The sequence below is a fragment of the Ascidia mentula genome, chromosome 8 (genome assembly GCF_947561715.1).
Source record: "Ascidia mentula chromosome 8, kaAscMent1.1, whole genome shotgun sequence".
In the NCBI taxonomy this organism is placed as follows: domain Eukaryota; kingdom Metazoa; phylum Chordata; class Ascidiacea; order Phlebobranchia; family Ascidiidae; genus Ascidia; species Ascidia mentula.
The window spans coordinates 19,197,600-19,219,697 of record NC_138573.1 but is presented as its reverse complement, the minus strand read 5'-3'; the positions used below and the strand labels follow the sequence as shown (position 1 = coordinate 19,219,697).

Below are 22,098 nucleotides of genomic sequence, written 5' to 3'. Positions count from 1 at the left end.
GATACACGATTGTTTGTGTATGCAACCTCCTGCAGCGGATAAACATCATCAACAATAATCGTGTAAAAGTAACCTAGCAATTTATATATTCGATTGAATATAATAATTCCCTTTTCTGACTGTGCCGCGTCGCATATAAACCCAGATTCAAGAAACTGTATTCGTATTCGGATTAATTATTCTGTGAGTAATACTCGCTGACTACAACTCGCTAGATTTCAGTTCATCCTTGTTTAGATTTTAAACCAATTATTGAGGTCGACGTTAGCTTCCACTGTAGCTAAACAGGTTAGTCAATTTGCAACGGAAACTCACTGCATTTTCACTATTGGATGTCACCAAAACCAACCAATCACTGCACTTCCAAACTGATGACATCAACACAGTTACTCTCTGAGTAGAAATGACTAAAAAATTTATTGCAGCAACGACTCAGCGCAAACCATTGTGCAACGGACCCAGGTAAAAACTTTTTATCATTTTGTAAGCGACACCTCTTCATTTCCTCCATCTACATATCCGAGATACACATCAGGTTTCTACACAAAGTATTAAATGTTACAAAAGTCCTGTCAGAAAACGCTTGTGGCCTGCGCTAAAAAAAGTGATCAAGGCCAAAAACAGACACTAAATGTTCTCACAAAATAACTGCTCTGTTAATTATGCTAAAACAGAAGAATTTCACCAGTAAAAATAGATTTTTCGTCTTACATTAAGCGCGTCTTGGTGAGCCTCCATTATCAGTTCATAGCCGTTCTCCGTGCAACCGCATTTGTCCAATCGGAGCTCGCCACGTATTTTGTGAAGGCACCCAGCAATTTTCTCTAACCCAGCATCGCCAAGGTCATTCATATGAAGGTAAAGGTCAGTGATCTGATGCATAATTTACTCTTTGTCAATTAGATTGTGTAAAAAAAATTGGAAAACTCAAACAAACTCGTTACCATGTCAACGAGACCAAACCTACATGATTTTGCAAACGTGAAATGGAAGTCGAAATGATTCCAGCACCCTCTGGAGTGACTTTGCATTGGTGAATGTACAATCGAGATATGAGATGGATGCATTCGGCCAAGTACACGGCTACGTCATCGGTCACGTGGTTCCCGCGCAAATTGATTTCGGTCAGCTGATGAAAACATGATTTAGTTATCTTTTCGTTGGAAATTTCCCACCCTAAAATATCCAAGCAAGGCTAGGATGGTGCAAAAAAAAATAGGTAATAAATAAAATAGTTAAGGTACAAACGTGAATAAGGGTAACAAATATCCGTCAAATAAAGTTATTTTTTGGCAATATTGGGAAATACTATTCAACACTACAGCAATTTGAACTGTTTAGTAAGTGTAATGTGACTTAACAAACCGGTTCTGTTCTTTGCTTTATGCCGTCACAGATGAAACGAAACCCGTTTGGAGTAATGTTGCATTTCAACATGAAGATGGTGTTGATTTTAATGATGGCTTCACCGATGGCTTCTGCCGCGACGTCGGTCACGTGGTTTTCAGTCAGGTTCACTTCATCAACCTGGAAGTGAAAATCAACACAATCATATCATGCTGAACGCTTTCCATAGCAATATCATGCTGTGAAGGCACAATCTTCACTCCACTTTTCCGAAGCCATACAAAATATAAACAAGCCTCATGCTACATCAGTCCTATATCCACTCTGAACAGGTGAAAGACCAACACAGAGGTTCCCAATATTTTGTTTTCTTACTGGACACCCAGTGTTGATGACTTGTCACGGACCACGTAAGGGATTTAAAAAAAATCCAAGGTCGACAATGCGTTTTTGTTTAGGCTTAGGCTGTATGGTAAAATGCGTGAACAATCATATGGCGGAAGTATTTAGATGGCTTGGACCCTTGACAACGTTCTACGAACCCGGTTGAATTCCACCGGCTTAATATCTACGACTTAAACATCAGAAATCATTTTTTTTGTGCGCACGTGACTAACACAATGGATTACCTTCTAATAGGGTTTGTTATGCAACAAATCACAGCTTCTATGTAACAGTCAAGTTGCCGCAGAAAACACAAAATGCCAATGGGAAACTGTTATATTAACTTACGGGTTGATGAAGTTGTTTGATTGCTCGCATGATGTTGACAATTCCACATTCGCTCAACTCACATCTGTCAACGAACAAAGTTTCGGGCGACTTGAGACATTGCGCAATCGCAAGTGACGCATCGTCGCTTATTTTGTTTCTGCTGAGAGTGATGTGGCGCAACTAAAAGATAAAGAGCTTTTAACAAAACGACATGGGTTTTCTGAAGGAAGTTTGGGACGAGATCATTGAGCGATTACATAAAGAATCCATCATAATTTGTGGCAGAGGAAAAGGTTTCCAATTTTATTGCAGAAATTTAACCAGCGGACAAAATGTCCCTGTACACGTGGCCATGTACGAAAGCGGGCGGTTTCGATGCTACAAACTTTGCATGGCCGTTTGGTCGGCAAGGCCGTCTGCAAGAGTAACACCAACCTGTACTGGATACTAATGAGACCTTACAGTTTGAAACAGTGGCCATCTGTACTGGGCTTACAGAAAACTATATTCTGTTTTGGCAAAAAAGAGGGCAAGTTATTACCGTGACATGCAACCGAGACAGATCCCTGAATAACATCAACATCGAATTTCCAACAAACTGGGTTGGGTAGCGAATGTTTATCTCCACGTCATACGGGCATTCCCCCAAGCAGAAAACCAAGCTGGTGACGTCAGATGGATAAATTGTTCCACGGAGAATAATTGTACGCGGAAAGAAGACGGCGGTTTTGTTCCTTTCCCCGAGTTCGAAGAACCAATGACAAACACGCAATAGGCGGTCGATCTATGGGAATGGAATACACTTACATATGCAACGAAACCGCTGGTAAAGCTTTGACATAAATATGTGACATCATATAAACGTTTGAGAAGCTACAGTGAATGTTGTGAACTGTGGAATTCAATTTAACATATTATTAATCCTGGAGAAACAGGAATTCAATATTGGTTGTTGTTTATTATTTGGACTCACGTCACACTGTATGGGTGTTGTACCTTATTTTGATTATTCACAACATTTCTCGACAGAGATTTGAGAGCTTCCTCAGCGCTCGCTGAAGCAACTTCCTCCTCCTAGAGACCATAGGAGTCCTCTCGACTCCCAAAGTCTCACAGAGAACAGGGAGGACTTCTTTGTTGCAGATCCCGAAAAGACATCTCGCCACCACCTCCCATCTCCTCTTGTGAAGTCGATCCAAGTGATCCTCAAACTCCTTCTGGGTAGCGAAGAAGAGGAGGTAGATTGCTGTGAAGAGTTCCTGCCAAACGAGATGACTGAAGAAGCTTTTCCTCCCAACCCGGAGGATGCGAACTCTGTTAGAAGAGCCCCAAGTTGAGAGAAAAGACTGACATCTTCCTCCTCTGATCCCAGCTCTTTCAAGGTCACCTTCATCGAACATGTAATTCCTCCTCTTGAAACCTTTAAAGGCAAGGATGGTGAGCTTCCTCAGATCTTCAGGACTTTCCCTCATGCTCTCAGAGTATGAGAAATTCCCAAGGGAGGTGATGAGGATCTTGGAGAGAGAATTAAGCGTGGTTCCTCTTCCGCCGGTCAGGTTCATCCGGAGGACCTTCATCACAAGGACACAAAATACAGGAACGTAGCAGATCGCCATCACGTGAGGTTGATCGTGGAGGAAGGATTCAACCTCCGGCCACCTCTCACCGCAGATGTCCCTTCCAACTTCCTTCCTCGCCTTTTCATCGAATCCCACGACCTGTAGCACCGTGCCGGGTTTGTGGTCGCTATGGAGACCGTTACCGTCACGTGGGCGTGATGTCACCACCACCTTGGCATCCGGGAGGGAATCCCCTCCGATGAGACTCTTCAGTTGCGTGGATACTTTGTTCCTCATCATTGGGTTGCATCTGGACGGCTGGTGGAGCATCTCTTTGCCTCTCGCCTCGTCCAGACCATCAAGAACGATTAGGACGTGGGGATTTTTCTTGATCCGCTCCCAGAGCATCGCGTCGTCCTCATCAGAGTGCCTCCAATCGCATCCACAGGAGGAGAGAAGTATCTCCAGCAACGTGCGATCCTCATCAAATTCCACATCCCGGAATCGGATGTAGAACACGAATTGACATCCGGAAAGAAGTCCTTCAGTCAACACTTTCAAGGTCAACATCTTAGTGAGAACTGTTTTCCCAATCCCTGCCTGCCCGACCACCAGAATCCTGTTCGAAGTCCTCTTCCTCTGCTTCAAACTCCTCCTCCCATGGGTGGATGACACCTCAGCAAAGTTGAAGATTTCCTCCAGAGTGACATCACTTCTGGTGGAGCTGTAAACCGCATCCAACTCTTCCCGGTGACAAAAGTGTCCCAACTCGTTTAATTGTTTAGGGGTTTCTCCGTTGTATGAGGAGACCTTGAGTTTGGCGGTTCTCGACACTTTTACGTCGTCGGTGGAGGGATCGATTTCCAAGCAAATTTCTTCGGCTGATTCTCTCAAATGTTGAATCAGATCCTCAACTGCAATTTGCATGAATTTGTTAAACCGTGGGCGATTTTGTGCCCTTAGCGCTTAGCACAGTGTAACAGATGCAAGTGTTGAGGTTTGTGAGCGACAACGAATAGAGTTGTGACGTAACCGCCATCAATGCAAGTTTTACTCGCAAACTGATTCCTGCATGAAATATTCGAAACCTAATTTGTTTTCTTTTTAAGGCCGCATGGCAGAAAATAGCAACATGCAATAACCATTGTGAAGTATTTCGTATTCAATGCCGCAATGCATTCCATAGAAATAAACTTACTTCGTATTATGTTAAGACAGTATTGTTACAATATATTAAGTGAAAATACGTGAATCATGCGCACACAACTTTGCGCCCAACTGACCACAGTCCAAACCACGTGATCGTCAACTGACCTCTCCCGACGAAATCACGTGAGTCGGTCGCTGACGTATAATGATGATGAATATTAGTGACGTCACCGAAATGAAGGTTAGTAACAAAGTTGCTTGCGGTTGGGGGAGGTGCAGGATGACCTTCGGCAGGATGACCTCGACGCTATTTATTTGAAAACAGCCTTCTTAAGGTTTTGCGTGGTTTTAGTAAACGTTTAAACGCGCCAGGGTAATTACCCTTTCAGAAAGACCTCGTGTTTCCAGGTGTGGTGTTTCTGCTTCTTTGGGTTCTGCAAACATAAAAGTCGGATTTCAAACCTTTACATATACAATATCACCAAGACTTACTTGTGATATCACTGGATGGAAATGCATCTCGAGAAAAACTTTCCTGCGAATAAAACAAATTATTACCACAGATTATTCTCACTTCAAGCGTATTTGGTTCCACTGTGACATCAATGCCTCCTTTTATATGGAGGTATTCGACCGGATACATAAGCACACAAATACTTACAGAACAGTGGACTTTTGGTTCAGTGGTAGAACAACTTTCGTAAATTTCTGCCTGCAATAGAAGCGGTCAAGTTCTAAGGATCTGTTTATCTTGTGGTAAGCATCAAAAACAAGCGCTCAGTTTTTAAATTTAAATTTGTCTTAATTTAATGTCGTCTTTGAAATTAATTGTTTAGTCAGAAAGTTGTTCGCGTTTTAAGAGAGGTCGCGACATTGCAGAATGTAATTTCGAACAAACAAGTCGGCTCACACAAGGAAGTCGCTCTTCGACGATCTTCGGTTTCACTGCAAAATTATTTGGTTTTTACTTTTAGCGGAAAATAAAAGAATATTCTGACGAGACGGAGAAGAAGCTTCGACAACAATTTATCTTGTTTCTGTGTCAAGTTTGCAGTTTTAATAACTTTGCATAAAACATTTTATTTCCATTTCTTGGTTACTTTATAGAAGGAAAGGAAAACAACAAAACAAAATCATTCACATGATGTTTGGACTTTGGTATATCGCCTCCAAAACAACGGAAAGTGAGTCATATTTTGAAACATGAGTTTAAATTCAGCCCACAGTTTATAAATAGCCAGCGCACTCAGTTTACTCCTGCTGGTAACGCGCAATATTTGGTCAAAGGAAAAATAACGAGTGAATGTTGTGGTTATTTTTACCTTCATTTTCGCACGGGAACTGGAAACTTTCTGGGACGAAATCCTCACTCTGTTTAAAACAAAAACGTTTTGTGATATTTTTACACTTTTACTTTTAAAATAGATCAATATTACCCGGGGCTGCCCTTTGCCAAACGAGACAACAAGATTCACAAAATAATCCGTAATTACTTGTATATCCTAAATTTAAAACTGTACGTATTCCTCACTTAAAATTAAGTTTCAACACATACTCATATATTTTATTCACCGACAAGTGATCCGAACCCAGAATTTAGGTCGGCACAAAAATATTCAACTCACCTCTGACTGAAACTGAAAACTCTCCAAGTTGGATGAGAGGAACGCACCTCCCAACTCTGGGTAAATAAAAAACACACAGATATCAACCGCGCTTTCCAGTGACGCAATAAACACTTACCTGTTCTGTCACAATCGTCTGTGCAAGCGCCAAATCCTTTTCCCTGAAATAATACAGACGTTCGTTAACTTAACACTTTCCACAGATAACGCACAACTATCGCAAGGATGGAAAGAGTCTTCTCCACTGGAACGTAAACTTTCATGCAGGAGTGTGCATATGTACCAGTAGCTTAATTGGTAGAGCACTGGGCCCGGTATGCCCAGGGTTGTAAGTTCAAACCTCACCGGGAGCGGTATTTCCCGTATCTGGTTTTGACCTAGCTTGGCTGCAAAACCACACTCACATTTTCCTCGGTTCCCTCATCGGACGTAGGCTCCATGTTCAATCCACCAAAGCATTTCGGAACTGTTTCGGAATCTGGGAAATATTACAATGATTACGTCATATTGTGGGAGGGATTACGTCACGCAATAATTTGAGGTAAAACTTAGAAATACTTTGAGGGTCATGTTTTAAAATTTAAAATATAAATCGCCCTGAAGCGGATGTGGTGAAATTTGGCGCTACGTCACAATGGCTTTGTGTGGCGTAACAAATGTTTAATGACTCCCCCGAGCTGTTTACCTTTAAACTAGGTAGAGCCACAAATGACGGACATTGTTATTAGGTAGAGAAACGTTTCTACCAATAAAACTGGTTAACAATTTAATTAATTCGGTAACGTTTGGTAATTATATCTAGTAGTGTTGGTAATGTTGGTGATGAGTAGGTATAAATATATGTGAGTTGCTGCTCTGTGATAAAATATATCTTCAACCGTTGCGCAGTTATTATAGGAAAGTTTTCCTGTTGCTGCAACTGGACTGAAACAATAGCGCGCCTAAAATTGCCTTCTTGACGGCTGGTGCTTGAAAGCGCATTGTAAAGGCTACACGCCCACGACACACCTACAAGATAGAGGGACGTGATTGGATGTCGTAATATCGTAAAGGATGTGCAAAAAGAGGAACTGATTAAGTCATTACTGTTTATTATATGTTATTACGGTCCTACTGAAGTATTTGTTGGGCGTTGTTAACATAACTGATGGACGTTTAGTATTTTGAACTTCTTTCTTAAAATGTGCAAATGACTGAAAACACACTGGATTTCAATTAAAGGTTAACCAATTGAAAATCCAATTTCTTCTTCGACAGAGTTTTACAATCTGAGGCTTATGCATTGCATTTGTTATAATGTACAAACGTTTCGTAATAATGCAAACGTTTTTCAGCTAAATAAAGGTAATGTTTGTGACCTAATCACAGCTATCAAATGAATCATTACTCCAATGTCACCATTGTTTAAAAAACATTGGTACTCAGTAAATTGGTTTTGTTAAACATCTGGAGCAATAACATTCCGAATATTTTACCTTGCAATAATAATTCAACACATTTAGTTTCTGTTGGCCTATGTTGGTACAAGGTTGACAGTTTGGACGATTTCCGGTCAATTTCCATAAATTTGGCCGAATTTGAATCCGTTTTGCCGGAAATGTTTGGGTTTGGACGTTTTTGAAAAATAAGCCGAATTGTGGATTGGCGCAATTTGTCCAATTTTGATCGGCTGATCATTTTGCATTATACCACTACAACTGTTGTTCACACATCAAAGTTTAAACAGTATCTGATTGATACGAATAACAATAGACTTTGTTATTTTGCAATTACACTTGACTTTGTGTTGACAAAGTCACTCGGGAGTAAAGGAACAAAACTGCACAACTGTTAAAAATGAGCAAAGTGTGGAAAGGAAAGTAGGAATCCAGTCGCAACTCGCAGCTTATTTGGCTGCTTTTTATATTTTTCATCTGACAATCCTGTTGGCATTCTGCTCCCTTAACATCGCTCGGCTTAGCCCAAGTGTTGTAGACACCCACGAAACAATACACAAATATGTTCACGTACTTGACAGTGGGAGTACAGACGATATTGGGTCAGGATGGTTGTTGTTGGACGATTTGTTGCGTTGTGTCTGTCAACAGATATAACTACAAGATAAGGACTTCTGTAGAAAGTTACAGTGCTTCGGTTATTTAAGATAACAAGCAAACCTTGGAAAGTACACATTACATCATACAAAAGCTAGGACAAAACAGAATGAAAGCAAGTGGCGTGAGCACAAGCAAGCAATCTATTACAGCTCATGCTGCTGCCTTGACTTCATCTGCTCCAACTGTGTAGCTTAATTATGACCAAAAAGCATTTCATTGTTGCGCAAACAATCCACAATAATATGAGTTTGTTTATTTCGAAATAAGCCTTATAAGCATTGTTATTTTTATAAAGTTGTACCTCCGAGCATGTTGATTCACTGTATTCAGTCGAGTCGAAGACCTCTTTGGGCACTGCAGGTAAAGAAAGAAATCTGTTTCAATCGCTTCGAGCGAAAAACACCGCAGATATCAACACTTCAAATTTGTTTAAATGAATCAAATAACTTGTGTAAAACAGGCAACAAGTAGGACTACCAATGGCTTATAATTTTGGTCATTTGCAAGTTGAAAGACTCTTTTTTTATCAATTAGTAAACAATGCAACTGATTGAAAACTGTAATTAAACATTGGTGTAGTTAGACTAGAGCTTCCACTTCGTTATCAGGCAACATTATTTCACATCATCGCCATTTTAACTTTTAATATTGCCAAGCAGAAATTCGCCACAAAAAAATCCATAAAGGTCGCAAATATTGACATACCTGTTCGGTCAGTTATGTCACCGTGCATCCGATCAATCTTTAGTGAGTAATTTTTCTGAAAGCAATAAAGAAACCAGCAAACGTACTACGCACTGCTACAGTGTTGCTGCAGGCAATCTTTCAACCTAATCAAAGCAGAACGTGTTGTGTCTGGAAGGAAGTCACATGATCTGGCATCACGTTACGGGAAAAGTTGATCGTTCTGTTTGGAAAAAAAAGCTCTCTCTCGAAGGGAGGCAATTGGCATTGTTAAGAGCGTAGTGTAAGATTACAACAAGGTTATAACCATGCCTGGAGTTTACATTTATCCACCAGATGTTGATTGAAGGACTGTTAATGATCTTTTGTTGAGAAGCTTTGCACTGGTCTGCTGACGCGTCTATGTTTCTTAAATATTGTTTCACAATTTCTACGCCCTGCACTGTACACTGGTATTAATTTCTCAACTAACGTTTAGGTTGTTACAGGAACAGAGTCTGCCACTTGCCTTATGCTGGCGAATCACCATAATTCAACAGTTGCCAATATGTCACAACACCAAGATGGCACCCAAATAAAAACTTGTTTACATAATTACTGACCACGTCACTTTCGGAAGAATGACGCAATGTTGAGACGACGGGGAAGCACCTAAAAGATCGATAAACCTCCCATTTAGTGGTGGGGCTTTGTTACCATCTTTGCTTGTACAAATCCCGTAAAATTTACTGTTTTTTGTGGAAACGCGCGACTCAACAAAGGACTGACAGTTGCTATAGGAATCGGTGCATGGTTCCACAACAAAACATGTAGGAGATTTTAAAACAAACAATTCGCATCCCCTGGGTTTTAAAATGCGCATCAAGGTTTGGGTGATTCTTGGAATTTTTACCAATAATGTCTTGCCTATTTGAAAGTCCAACGCAAGATTTCTCTACAAAAAGGATTGTATTTACGTCCAATAATTACCAGTGGTTCAATATCACAGTGTATCGCATGTTAAAAATAAAATTACAAAAGAAACTTTGGTAGAAAGTATATGAAGGTTCCAAACCTTACAGTGGTAACAAAAAGTACATTTTGTTGGTTTTGGCGTCAATTGCGGAACAGTTTTATAAAAATCACTGCACACTCTGATCGATTTAAAGTCATTTTTCGTGTTCTTCTGAAGGGAGCCTTAGGAAATCGTTTGCTGGCAACTTTGGCGATTGCAATGACAAACAGTAAGCAGAAGTTTCAACAAATCTCAATAACTTGTTTCGTCTTCGTTCAGGTTGCCACAAATTACCGCTTCCAATTGTTTGACATCTTGTGAACAGAAAGGCCCCAACGTCCTTTGACGTCAAATTATCAATGAATTCCGCGATTTCCGGTTAAAAATATTCGCATTCTTTCAGGTCCTGGAAGAAGTTGGTCGTGAAGATTGGATGCAGGTGATGATTTCCCCGGCAACAGTGGAGGTTGTGGGATCAGAGGAGGAGGAGGCGTGGCAAGATTCGATCGCTCTGATAAGTTCCATCCCATCTTTACTCCCAACTTGCTCTGCGTGGTTCCGGTTGAGTGACACAATCCTCTTGATAAGCTACAAGATAATGTTAGGGTAAAAACGGGTAAATGGACTGTGTGCCTGCTAGTGTAGAAGCTAACACAGTGCAACTTCAACAGCTGCACTGATGAGACCTTACAGGTCGAAACAGTGCGTGTACACACCCTGGCTGCAGCTCGCCAATATTATGGCTTTTTTTGCACATGGACTGTTTATATTTGCATATAACGTCGTGCTTTGGAATTTGCCTCTGTGCAAATTGACGAGGCTGCAGTTCAACAAAACCAGTAATCTCAACTTCAATTAAATACCTTCAGGATAATTCGTTGAGTTTTTGGTTGAGATCTTGTTATGGACAAAGCGAGACATTCCATATTTTGATGAGTCATCGTATCGGGGTGATCCCCCCCGTACAATTGAACCAGTAATGACAAACAAGCGAGTGCCAGTTCTGATATCTGAAATAAACCAAGAAAAACTTGACCGTGTTCATCTACTGTGAATCATGTCAATACTTTTAAAAATAGAACAATTACTTATTTAAACACAAGGTTTACAATTAAACTACTTTGGATAATATTGCTGGGTTCCGATAGTTAGTTGTTTTCCTTCATGATATTTTATTACCCTACTGCTGGTATCCCTCACACACTTGAGCTTTTGCAGCCACTGTTTTTATTTAGAAAGTTAAATTTTTCCCGGGTAACATTTCTGGCTTATCTTTACGATAACAAAATATTCCACAACTTATTAAAAACAATAATAAAAAAAAATGAACATGAAATTAATTTCCGAAAAACTAACGGTGATATTGCAAACAAGGAACAATTCAAAAGTTCAAATCCCACATGGAGCGCAATTAGAAATCTTATAACTTATCATGTAAAAGTGGCTGCAATGCAACGTTGAAATAACAATAGCTTAAGGTATCACCCGCGGTGAATCGAACCACTGACCTCCTGTTCATCGCACAACAACTGGATGCAGAGACTCTGGACTTGAGTGAGAGGTTTGTGAACTAGGAGGAGATTTTCTGCTCCTTCCGTCTGCGTCTTCTTGTTTCTGATCACGTGATCACCTCCCGCTGAAGCGTGAACGCTGTGCGTCTGTGGGAGGTGTTAAAGTCATTATGCGCGTCCGATAAACTTTATTTTATAAATTCAACATTGGTTTTCATGTTGGGTTTCAATGCAAAAGGCAACAACAAATTTTCCCAAACAACAAAATAAAAAAAAACTTTCTGTACCTGCAAAGCTCGTTTCACGGCGATCGTCACTCTGTCAAGCGTGGATTTAAGCAAAGTGAGAAGTTGTTCCAAACCTTCAGCAACCACAGATTTCTCAGCCTTATTTTCACCTTCTTTCATGAAATATTGACTCGACATTTCGTTCAGATAACTCAGAACGTGGTCGACAAAACCTGAAAAACATTTTTCTCTTTGAACAGAAGAGATTTGGAGGATTCGTAAACCCAAAAATTTGTGTAATTCGTTGTTTTTTTACAAAAGATCCTCAGATTTAAATATTATAACATGACTTTTCAAACTAACAATTCAATGAAACAAAGTGCTGTCAAATCTTAAATTGTCAAAACAATTAATATTAACTCTTATAACCCTGAATTTAACCAACTATTACATTCCATGGTGAACTGAAAATAGTCAAATCCACCAACCGTTGTCGTAGACTTGATCAGTGACGACGTCATCAGCGTGACGTAATATTAATATGAGGACGGCGATGAGACCCTGGGCACATTTGGTGAGCTCAGCCGAATGTTGTTCTTGGAACAAAGTCATGAGGACTGGGATCAAACCACAGGAATGAATCGAAGTTATGATGCTGGGAAATAAGGTTGGGGCAAATATTAACTTGTAAAATGACTTGACACAGCATGCAACTGTTAAACCATAAATAGATTATTTAATTCAACCTTGAATTATAATTTGTAAATATATGAAACGTCTCTAGACAAGTTGGAAATTTAATAACATTTTTGTACACGGAGAATATTAAACTTCAAATTCCATGCATCTGTTGGTCGGTAAAGTTAGTTCTTGTATTTTCTTTTTAAATTATCTTCACAAATTCTTGTAAAATCATGGTTTTATTCAATATCTGCTTCCACGTTTGAAGAAGGGACAGAAACCTGGGCCAGTGTTCAAGGATCGTTCCGAGAAATCTGACTCCGTAAGCAGGAAGAGGTTCGTTGGCGAGGAGGATCGGCTGGAAGTCTGGGATGAGTGTGATTTCTATGGATTCCCGGACTCCGTAAGTATCAGGGAGGTCAATTCTTCTACAAACATTTTCAACAATGGATCAATGTTAATTTATTTTATTTAGTTTGCTAGTTGTAGAATAGGCTGTTCCATTCAGAAAAAGAGGATTCTTGAACTAAAATCAGCCACTTTATCGCAGCTGATGACGTCACAATGTCTTTTAGTAAGATTATATGAATGATTGTTGTCTTGCAGTCGGGTAACAATGTCTTTTGTCAACACAACAGAATATTATAACTGAAAGCATTGTCGTAGTATGTGGTGAACCCATGAAACTTTCATTGTCAAATTATTATTTTGTTTCTTCTTTCTAAGCTTGTGTTTATAATCGACCAAACATGAATTTACTTTGATCTTGCACTTCTAAGTGATGCTCTGCTGCTCCCTCTACTGGATGGAGTTCTGGGAGTTAGTGGGAAACTTGGGGTTGTAAACGTTTGTGAGCTTACGGCTGAATAATGTAGGAGAGTTCCCAGGATATCTGTGAGAAGTTTGATGCAAACTATTTGCTCGTTTCCACCTGACCAAGAAAATAAACACAATTATTACAAAAAGGTCATCTTTATCTACAGATCATCACAGTAATTTGAAAAAGTAAAGACAGTTGGCCCTTTTGAAACCGCTGTTTTGATTTCAGTCATTTAAATATTCTAAGCAACACTTGAGCATGTAGAAGTCAACACAACGGAAATTAAAGTTAAATTAAACAAACTGCGTAAATCCAAACGCAAAATGGAATCCACACGACGTGTTACAAACACAAAAATAACAGGCATAAGCTCTGGCATGCAAGCACAGCTGTGGTCGTTATAAGTCAACAAATATCATACCTCCATAGAAACATATGAGAGATATGAGCTGTGGTACGAGAAGTTTCATGGTTGAGTCTTCGTGTTGAGTGAGAACTATTGAATGTTGAGATAAACACTCAACTATCGACAGAACTGTGTCGACCTGCGGATGTAACTCACAACTTGTTTAATGGAAAACTGAGTTGATCTTTTATACAAGAAATATAAATTTTATCTGGAAAGCGTTTGAGATTATTTTCAAGGTGGAACCTGACGAAGCGAGATTAAGCTCGTTCGAATAAAGTTTTTAAACAGTCGAAAAAAATGCACTGCATCTACTAAAGTTATAGACCTGAGACTGGCACGGTGTTAGATTATTGTCATAACAGCAAAAAAATATACTTTTTATTCTCAGTTTATCCTCACTACACTTCATGTAGCCTTCAGTTAAGCAACTACCAGATAATTGAAACTCACGAATTTTTGTACAATCTCGTCTCCAACAGATGAAGCGATCCCCGATGTATGTGAACTCCCCCCCGACTTCTTCAAGAAGTGAGTCACGTGACCCAGTAACTGACTGAGATGACCTACGAACTCTGACGTCACGATTTGTGATCGGAAAACCTGGTGGAGGAACCGAATCATGGTTTCATAAAAGAACAAAGTTGAAAACACATGAAACAAATTAAGGTGAATAACAAATATTTCGTGCCATCCAGGAAATAGTAAAGAATACCGGTAAGTAGAATTTTTTTTGTTTTCTTAACAAATTTTAAAATTGTTCAATTCAAAAATTCTCCAACATGTTTTCTTAGAAAATAGTTGAAACTGTGATCTGTGTTTAAAGGTGGGATAATAATGTAAACATATGGAAGGTTAGTGATGCCAATTTTCATAAACCTGTGACGCATTCATTGCCAACACATTGTCATAGCAACCGACAAATGTTGATTCTTTTTGGAGATATTTATTCTATTGACCGGTTTTTGAGATAAATTCGTTTGCGTAGATCGGTAAATCGTTTTTTACATCACCACAACAACTGAAATATCACGTAGTTTGTTGCGAAAATAAAATTCATCCAAAGCCTTGTGACGCCCCGTTGTTACTTACTTGACTTGTGACAAGATGATGAAGGATTATCAGAGTTGGTAAAGTTGATTTAAGTTGTTTAATTTGTTGAGTCGACGGGTGTTTCCGCTTCGAAGCCTCATCAAGTATCGATATACAACTTACTGTGGAAATACAAGATGGATAAACCCAGTCTGTGTTGTTGAATTGTCGTCCAGTGATTCAACAAAACTTACAAATTTTAAATACATTTTTGAAGGCTCCGTTTGCCAAAATGTTATCAAGATAAAACAAAAATACATGTAATAGAAATTGCTTTCTTGGAAATTTTATTGGCTTCAAAATCAAACGCTATTTTGCCGCACTCGATACTCATGTAATATTGTACGTGGAAGTTATCTCTTACCTGATATATGCGGGGCGTGTTGCACCATGTGTTGTATCAGATGATGTAAACATGAACAAACATATTCAGACGTTGAGGGGGTTTGCCGGGATCCAGCTGATGGGGTTCGTAACCTTCTCCAATCTCTCTCAACGAACATGATCAGTCTGAACAACAATTTACACAAGATGACTCGAGAAATGTACACCGTACCGATGCAGTTTACATTTACTCAAATTCCGCTACGCCAAGCAATGGAATTTGGGAATTTAGTTGCAGAACAATCCAATGTAATGTTTTTTTTGATGATTTAGGTGAATTAAAACAACAATTAAAACATGTCACCTGTTCTGGCAAGCGGCCATTATTAGGAGAGTGTTCCGTTTCAGTAGAAGAGTTACGGCGAGAATGATCTTTGCACGAACAACGCTTGACGGGCTATCAAGCAACTTCATCAGGTTCGGCAAAATATCCTGAAAACAATGTTATATCTTACACAGAGAGTTACAGATAATATGTACGTATGACCTTGAAAATTGCTTGTGAGACCTTTGAAGGTCATATAGGATAGAAAGAAATATTTAGGTTTATTAAACCGTTATACTTGTTACCAATCCTAGTTGGTCTTTTATTTAAAAGGTTGGATTCCCACTATTGATGAAATCTTTACAAACCTTTCCATTAGCAAGGCGGGCAGTCTGTCCTTTAGGTGCAGAATACAAAGTTTCAACCAATGCTGTAACGATCGCTTGTTGACATTTATACGAAGATCTGCCGAGAGCTGATAGGAAGGGGGCGAGGCTCACACGGTCTAGAATCCCTTGTAACACCGATCCATTGCCGGATAAACGGTTTAGTCGACACATCGCCTGAAATAGGAAATTTGAAATGTTGACAACTACAATTATATTTTGTTTGTTTTTGCTGTGTTTGGAAACCATGGCAACAACAAATTTATCAGTACTTTTCGTACAACAAGTGAAACAATACTAAAATATTTATATGTAGTGAATTGTTCACGAAAGGAATTTGATTGGACAAAGAGTTGAGCTTGCTACGTTCAATCGCAATTATAGAAGTAGAGTTAAGGCATTTTACCGACAGGGCGGATTGTTTGAGTCCCTCATTGGTCGCTCTCTCTGCTACCGTCCATAACATTGTACCAATCACGTCACTACTGTGAGATGGAGTGCTGCCTGAACCTTGGGTTGAAGCACTAAGAAACTTCCTACCGTGGTTAGTCCCGACCACCGTCACACACTCGATCGTTTTGCAAGCGAAGTATTGAAGAACCGGATCCTCCTTTAATAACATGTATGTTATGAGCTCTTGGACGTGTTTAAGTCAGGGAACATTTGGACGAGACGTTTGAAGATTGCACTAAAGGCGTCCATCCATTATTTTCGGTAAACTTTCCATATATGTATTAACATACATGAGTAATATTGGGAATAAAAATGTTTACAAAAAAAGGACATTTAAATGCAAGTATATTACATGAATACACGATTACGAGATTCTCATTGAATGTGGCAAGTTCATGTTCAGCTTAAATCACCTCCCCATAATATTACAAGAGTTTTAAATATTTTTTCAGGTTTGCTCTGAGACTCGACAAATACTTGGTGTAACTTCCATGGTTCTGGGGAAGTTTAGTCATTCTTCCCCAGACGGGAGTTTGGGACGCGATGCATGAAATGTTGGTGATTAAACACTGAATATTGATGAAGGAAAATGATTCGACCGCATTAACTCACCCCCTCCCTCAAACAGCGGCTGATGAGAGTGTAGGTTGCCATGGGAACAGACCAGTTTCCCTTCTGTGTGTTGGGTTGTGAGGAAGGACGAGTGATGACTGGATCCCCTCCTCCCTCCTCTTGCTCCGTCACGAAGAGAAGGAGTTGACCGAGGGCGGGGAGGAGGAAGAGTTTCGACCGGGTGTTACTAAAACATCGTGATTCAAAGTCGTTATATGTTCCTGATTGCAGCCACTTATTCCTAACAAGTTGGAGCGAGATATGAAAAATCACGTGAGGTTTGAACTGACCCTGGGCTAACAAGGCCCAAAGCTCCACTGAGTAAGCAAGAGTTAAACGAAGTATATATTGGTCAAGATACACTGGTCACTTTTACATTACTAGTGGGTGTTTTAGGCCAGTGCTTCCCAACCAGTGGGTCGCGACCCATTTCTAAATGTTACAGTTTTCTATTAGATCATGTTTGGTCATATTTCATTGTGGGTTGCACAACAAAACTTGTATTTAAAGTGGGTCGCGAATTGGAAAAGGTTGGGAAGCACTAAAAATATTCTCAAGTTTACTTTTGGAAACACCATTTCTGGTAAACAATTGTTGAAATTTAGTAATTTTGTAAAAGTTGTAAAAGAATTTTTAGATAAATCTCACCGGAAACTTTCTCTCATGGTTTCATTGAGTGTGGAAAAAATGTCAGCGATCTTTGTGCATTGTTCAAGTTCAGTGGCGTATGAAGCAGCCAGACCAATAACTCGAGCTGCTTTGGATGCCCTGGTGCAAAATTTCAATAAACTTGCCTACTTTAATAATATTAATTGGCAATACAAAGACTTTTCTAACAATAATAGTTACTTCTCCCCTTGATCAGGATGCACATGGAGAAATTTGAACAAATAAGTTGGGTTTTACTTGAATAAGTTGGCATATAAACCACCAAACTCACACATCAGGTGATTGCTGTACTGAGGTTTTAACAAGAGTAGCCAGAACTCCTAGCATTGATGAGTTGACGACAAAGTTTGCGACAAGATTGTTGCAACTGCATAAGTGTGAAAGATATGATGTCACGGCTGAACGAATTCTCTGCTGGTTGCTTCTGTTGACAGATATTTTATTTTGAACATCTGATTAAAATTGTTGAATTTGATATTCTCAAAGAAGTCCAAATTCCCCAAATGAAAGTCTGGCAAAAACTGACAAAATGTTTGAAATTTTCCAGATGTTGCAATTATTAAAATTAAATTGCAACAACACCACTTGCATAAAATTTTGGCACTTTAATCAAATCTACATTGAATTTTTCTATAACTACTGAGTACTGAGCAATAAAACAACCACAGTCAAAGTGAATTCTGCAAAAACACAAACCCAGAAGCTTGGGAAAAACTTTGTTGAATTTGTTTCAAATGTTCGTACAAATCTTCTGACGTCACAGAATCAACAGAGGGAAGAGGTTGGAATGGAAGAGATTTCACGTCCCAGCGAAACGCTTCAACTTTCTTTATCTGTCGACAAAATGGAATCTTATTAAAACATCATTTCAAATACATTCATTGACACAAAAAAACAAACAAAATATATTTAAACGGAGACACGGACTTCACAATTCAAAATTTGCAGGAAATAAAACTTTTGTTAAATTCCGATCAGAATTTTGCATTGTTGGGTTAGTTGTGATGTTAAACCACTGAAACTTTAAAATTACATCAAGTTTAAGTTAAACTACCTGTGGGTTGTCTTGTATTACAGAGAGTTCCATGTCTGTGTTGTGGTAGATTAATGTTTTTATGCTGCCTGGTTGGGCCTCTGCAATACAATTGATAATATTTTTCTAAATGATAAAAATCTTTCAGTTTGAAATTATGAACAAACAAATAAACATATTCAGCGTAGCAACTTTTTCAAAAAAAGGTGTACTACAAAATGATCGACTGCCTTGCGCTTGTTGTTTTCTTGTATTGCCTTGTGTTTATTTACACCTGATAAAGCGAGAGGAACTCGCGAAAACTAGTGCAGTTTTTGTAATACAGAAGTCAGTATTTTACAAAAGAATTCCTAATCAAAAGAATTTAGTTTGATTACAAAAATGATGAAAAACTTCTACATCAAAATCTGTATTTTGATATTGTTTCTGATGTGTTTGTTCTTAAGCAAAGTTAATAATTTCCTCCTACCTTCCTTGATAGATAGAGCAGACAAACTTGTTTGCGTTGTGTCCACTTCAGTAAGAGACGATCTTGCAACTTTCTTTGTCACAGAATAAGTCACACCTAATGGAACACTTTTACGTGGAGTTTGAACTCTGCTGTGCGTACGATCCTCATCTTCGTAAGGTTGCGCTGTATGAGGTCTTGAACTGTTCACAATTAACACTGTTTATAATGAAGACAAAAACACACATAGCATTTTCCCTTAAACAAAATAGATTTCAAAGGTTATATAGGGAGTTTGTAATGCCTAAAAAATAAAAACAGGGGCATCTGAAAAACAATTGAGGATTTTTTTTACAAAATCAACCTTGTTTCAATGCCACCTTTTCGTGTTACACAGGTGGACACTTCACATTTCACAATATCAAAAACATGTATTAATACATGAACAAAAAGTATAATTTTTTAAATGCAACTTATTTTCCACGAAAAACCAACAACAACTTTTACCATCATACCTCAAACTGAATGTGCTGTCCAACACACTGACACTCTCAGGGACTTGTTTTGATGGTGATTTTACAGTTGGTTCACCAGGTTCTATGGATGGTTGTGGGTTTGGAACTGATTCAGCTGAAAGTACAAGAAAAATATCAAATATTGTCTTGAACTGGCTAACACAGCAATGAAAAATGGAAATGTTTAGTAATATTAAGTAAAACATCTGTTAGTCTTTCAAAATAATTGAGATATGTCAGAGTTACCTTCTGTTCTTTCAGCTTTCCAGAATGAATGTTCTAAAAGTTTTTGTGAGGAGGGTCTAAAAATGTTAAAATGTTTGTTCACAAAAGTTTTAATTTTGGCATAAAAAGTGTGTAATAGTTGTAACAACATAATTTGTAAAGGGTATGACATGTAGCTCACCTTAACTCTGGATTTTTATTTAAAGTTTGATGGAGAAGATCCAAAAAAGCAGCTGTTGGTTTCTGATCTTTAAACTGAGGAACAGGAAAGCCAACAACAAGTGTGTTTCTTCTTTTATTCGGATCCTCCAGTTTTCCGTGACAAACTTGCTGAACCAAATCGGCGGCATTGGCACAAGCAAACGGCACCGACCCTATTTCGATTAAAATTAAAAAAATTACAAAGATGAATAAAAAATTGGCAAATTGTATTAAAGTGACCTAAGTCAAGTGACTTACACTACTTAAAAATCATGTTCATATAGTTGCTTTATGTGTTAATGATGATTCACACCTGAATATAGATGGTACAACACAGCTCCAAATGCCCAAATATCACTCGCTAATGATGGGTTTCCTCCTTTTAGTACCTCCGGTGCTTGATATTCCAATTTGCCTGCAAAGTGTTTGCCACAAAGATTGTTAACTTTACAAATATTTTGCCAACATATTGGCCAACAAAATTATTTAAAATGGGACAAAATGCAGCAAAACTAAACTTGAATTGTATGAACTGTTAAGGTTTATTCACTTTTTATACACTGGTGGGCCCAATTTATTCCAGTTAACACGCACTCACCTTTCAGTGTGTTTCCATTTGGTTGATGGGAAATCCCCTCCTGGTTTTGGCCGCCTGCCTGCAGATAAACTTCAGCCAAATCTTCATCTTTCAACCGACTCAAACAAAAGTTGGTTAATTTCAACGTTCCAGGTCCATCAAGCAGAATCTGAATTCAACCAAGGCATAAAAAACATATCATCAATTTGTAGAGTTCACAAGGTACAAATGATGCAATATTCATGATGAAATTTTTAGTGATATCCAATATTCATGTCAAGATGAAACATGAACCTTTTTTGGCGACAGGTCTGCAAACACGATTCCATGCTGGTGAAGGTAATTGATTCCCATGAGAATATCGAATCCAAACTTGCGAACTGTTTCCTCAGGGAGAAATCCATCCAGGTTTAAAACCTCTTGCAAAGTGTCACCTAAACATAAACCAAGTGTCAAACTTTACAATTTTATTGTTCCATGAAATATATTCTGATATGTTGATGATATTACAAGTTAAAGCTATCTGTGCTAAGGAAATGAAGACCAACTAATAAAAAGTGTTGAGGACAGGAAATGTGCAAAGTAAGCATAGATAGATTGCAGAATGTCACAGCTAACAGTGGATAGAATAAAACTTACCAGTGCATAACTCCATGACCATCCATAAATGGTTACTGGTCTCGTACCATTCCTGGAACTTGACAATATTTTCATGATTCAATTCATGAGTAAGTCGGACCTGTAAAAAAAGGATTGTAATTATTCAAAACTATAATGATTTCAAAACTACAATTGAGTCTGGCATCTATGAAGAATCACAGTCAGTCACACGGAACAGTGGTGGAATTAGGTTATTAAGATAGGCCGAAAGTATCACTCACAAAGTTTAAGAATGTTTCAGCACTTATTTATGAATAACTCGGGACAATAAAATAATTACCAAAGAACAATAAATGATCTAATAGTGCCAAAATTTTATTGTCAACAAATAAAACCAGTTTACCCAGTTGGTTATGGCAGCTCTTGCATCTTTCTCAATGCACAAAATTGCTAAAAACGAAACCGTGCCTTTCCTTCGACCTTTGTAAACAATTGAATCCGTCCCCCTGCCTATTTCCTCGTACAAAATAAAGTTTTCCATATGCACAGTGCATTTGCTATAAAAGCGGCGGATTTAAAACTCAAACGCCGCCAAAATTACCGGAGAATTTTGTTTTCTTGCGTTTTGAGATTGGGAAACAGTTCGAAAGTATTTCTGTTGTTCCGCCTCATTGTGCATGTCACGCATGGACGCACACCCGATGGTCACCTGTCATCAGGCGGGAAAATTATAAGTTTCATATTTTTTTTTGACGGATATGTCCTCAACCACAAATACCCAGACCCAATAAAATGGCAACACTGACCATATTTATTTTTCAACAA

The 22,098-nt window shown here is 38.7% G+C and overlaps 1 protein-coding gene and 1 pseudogene across 2 annotated transcripts; both read right to left on the bottom strand.

The window, feature by feature from the left end:
• Nucleotides 1-398: 398 nt before the first annotated feature.
• On the bottom strand, nt 399-9,333 carry LOC145911274 (NACHT, LRR and PYD domains-containing protein 3-like; annotated as a pseudogene). The gene is made up of 19 exons (XR_014403231.1): nt 9,196-9,333; nt 8,792-8,844; nt 8,405-8,471; nt 6,799-6,872; nt 6,513-6,555; nt 6,395-6,450; nt 6,092-6,140; nt 5,680-5,714; nt 5,431-5,481; nt 5,262-5,304; nt 5,151-5,203; nt 4,935-5,076; nt 3,058-4,534; nt 2,603-2,845; nt 2,080-2,241; nt 1,366-1,527; nt 968-1,129; nt 712-873; nt 399-539 (listed from the first exon to the last, which is right to left on the bottom strand). The product of XR_014403231.1 is annotated as an NACHT, LRR and PYD domains-containing protein 3-like (transcript).
• An 803-nt stretch (nt 9,334-10,136) lies between these two features.
• LOC145911045 (serine/threonine-protein kinase ULK4-like) lies at nt 10,137-21,916 on the bottom strand. Its single transcript, XM_082998281.1, has 28 exons — nt 21,677-21,916; nt 21,313-21,412; nt 20,968-21,107; nt 20,695-20,842; nt 20,410-20,511; nt 20,077-20,269; nt 19,917-19,972; nt 19,671-19,785; nt 19,177-19,358; nt 18,729-18,808; nt 18,371-18,507; nt 17,946-18,098; nt 17,654-17,773; nt 17,006-17,192; nt 16,347-16,550; nt 15,923-16,117; nt 15,594-15,721; nt 15,270-15,415; nt 14,906-15,027; nt 14,267-14,416; nt 13,829-13,952; nt 13,347-13,518; nt 12,869-13,015; nt 12,395-12,561; nt 11,967-12,139; nt 11,677-11,826; nt 11,032-11,178; nt 10,137-10,756 (listed from the first exon to the last, which is right to left on the bottom strand). The coding sequence occupies exons 1-28, from the start codon at nt 21,812-21,814 to the stop codon at nt 10,568-10,570; spliced, it is 4,065 nt and encodes a 1,354-aa protein (XP_082854407.1). The 5' UTR covers nt 21,815-21,916; the 3' UTR covers nt 10,137-10,567.
• Nucleotides 21,917-22,098: the final 182 nt, after the last annotated feature.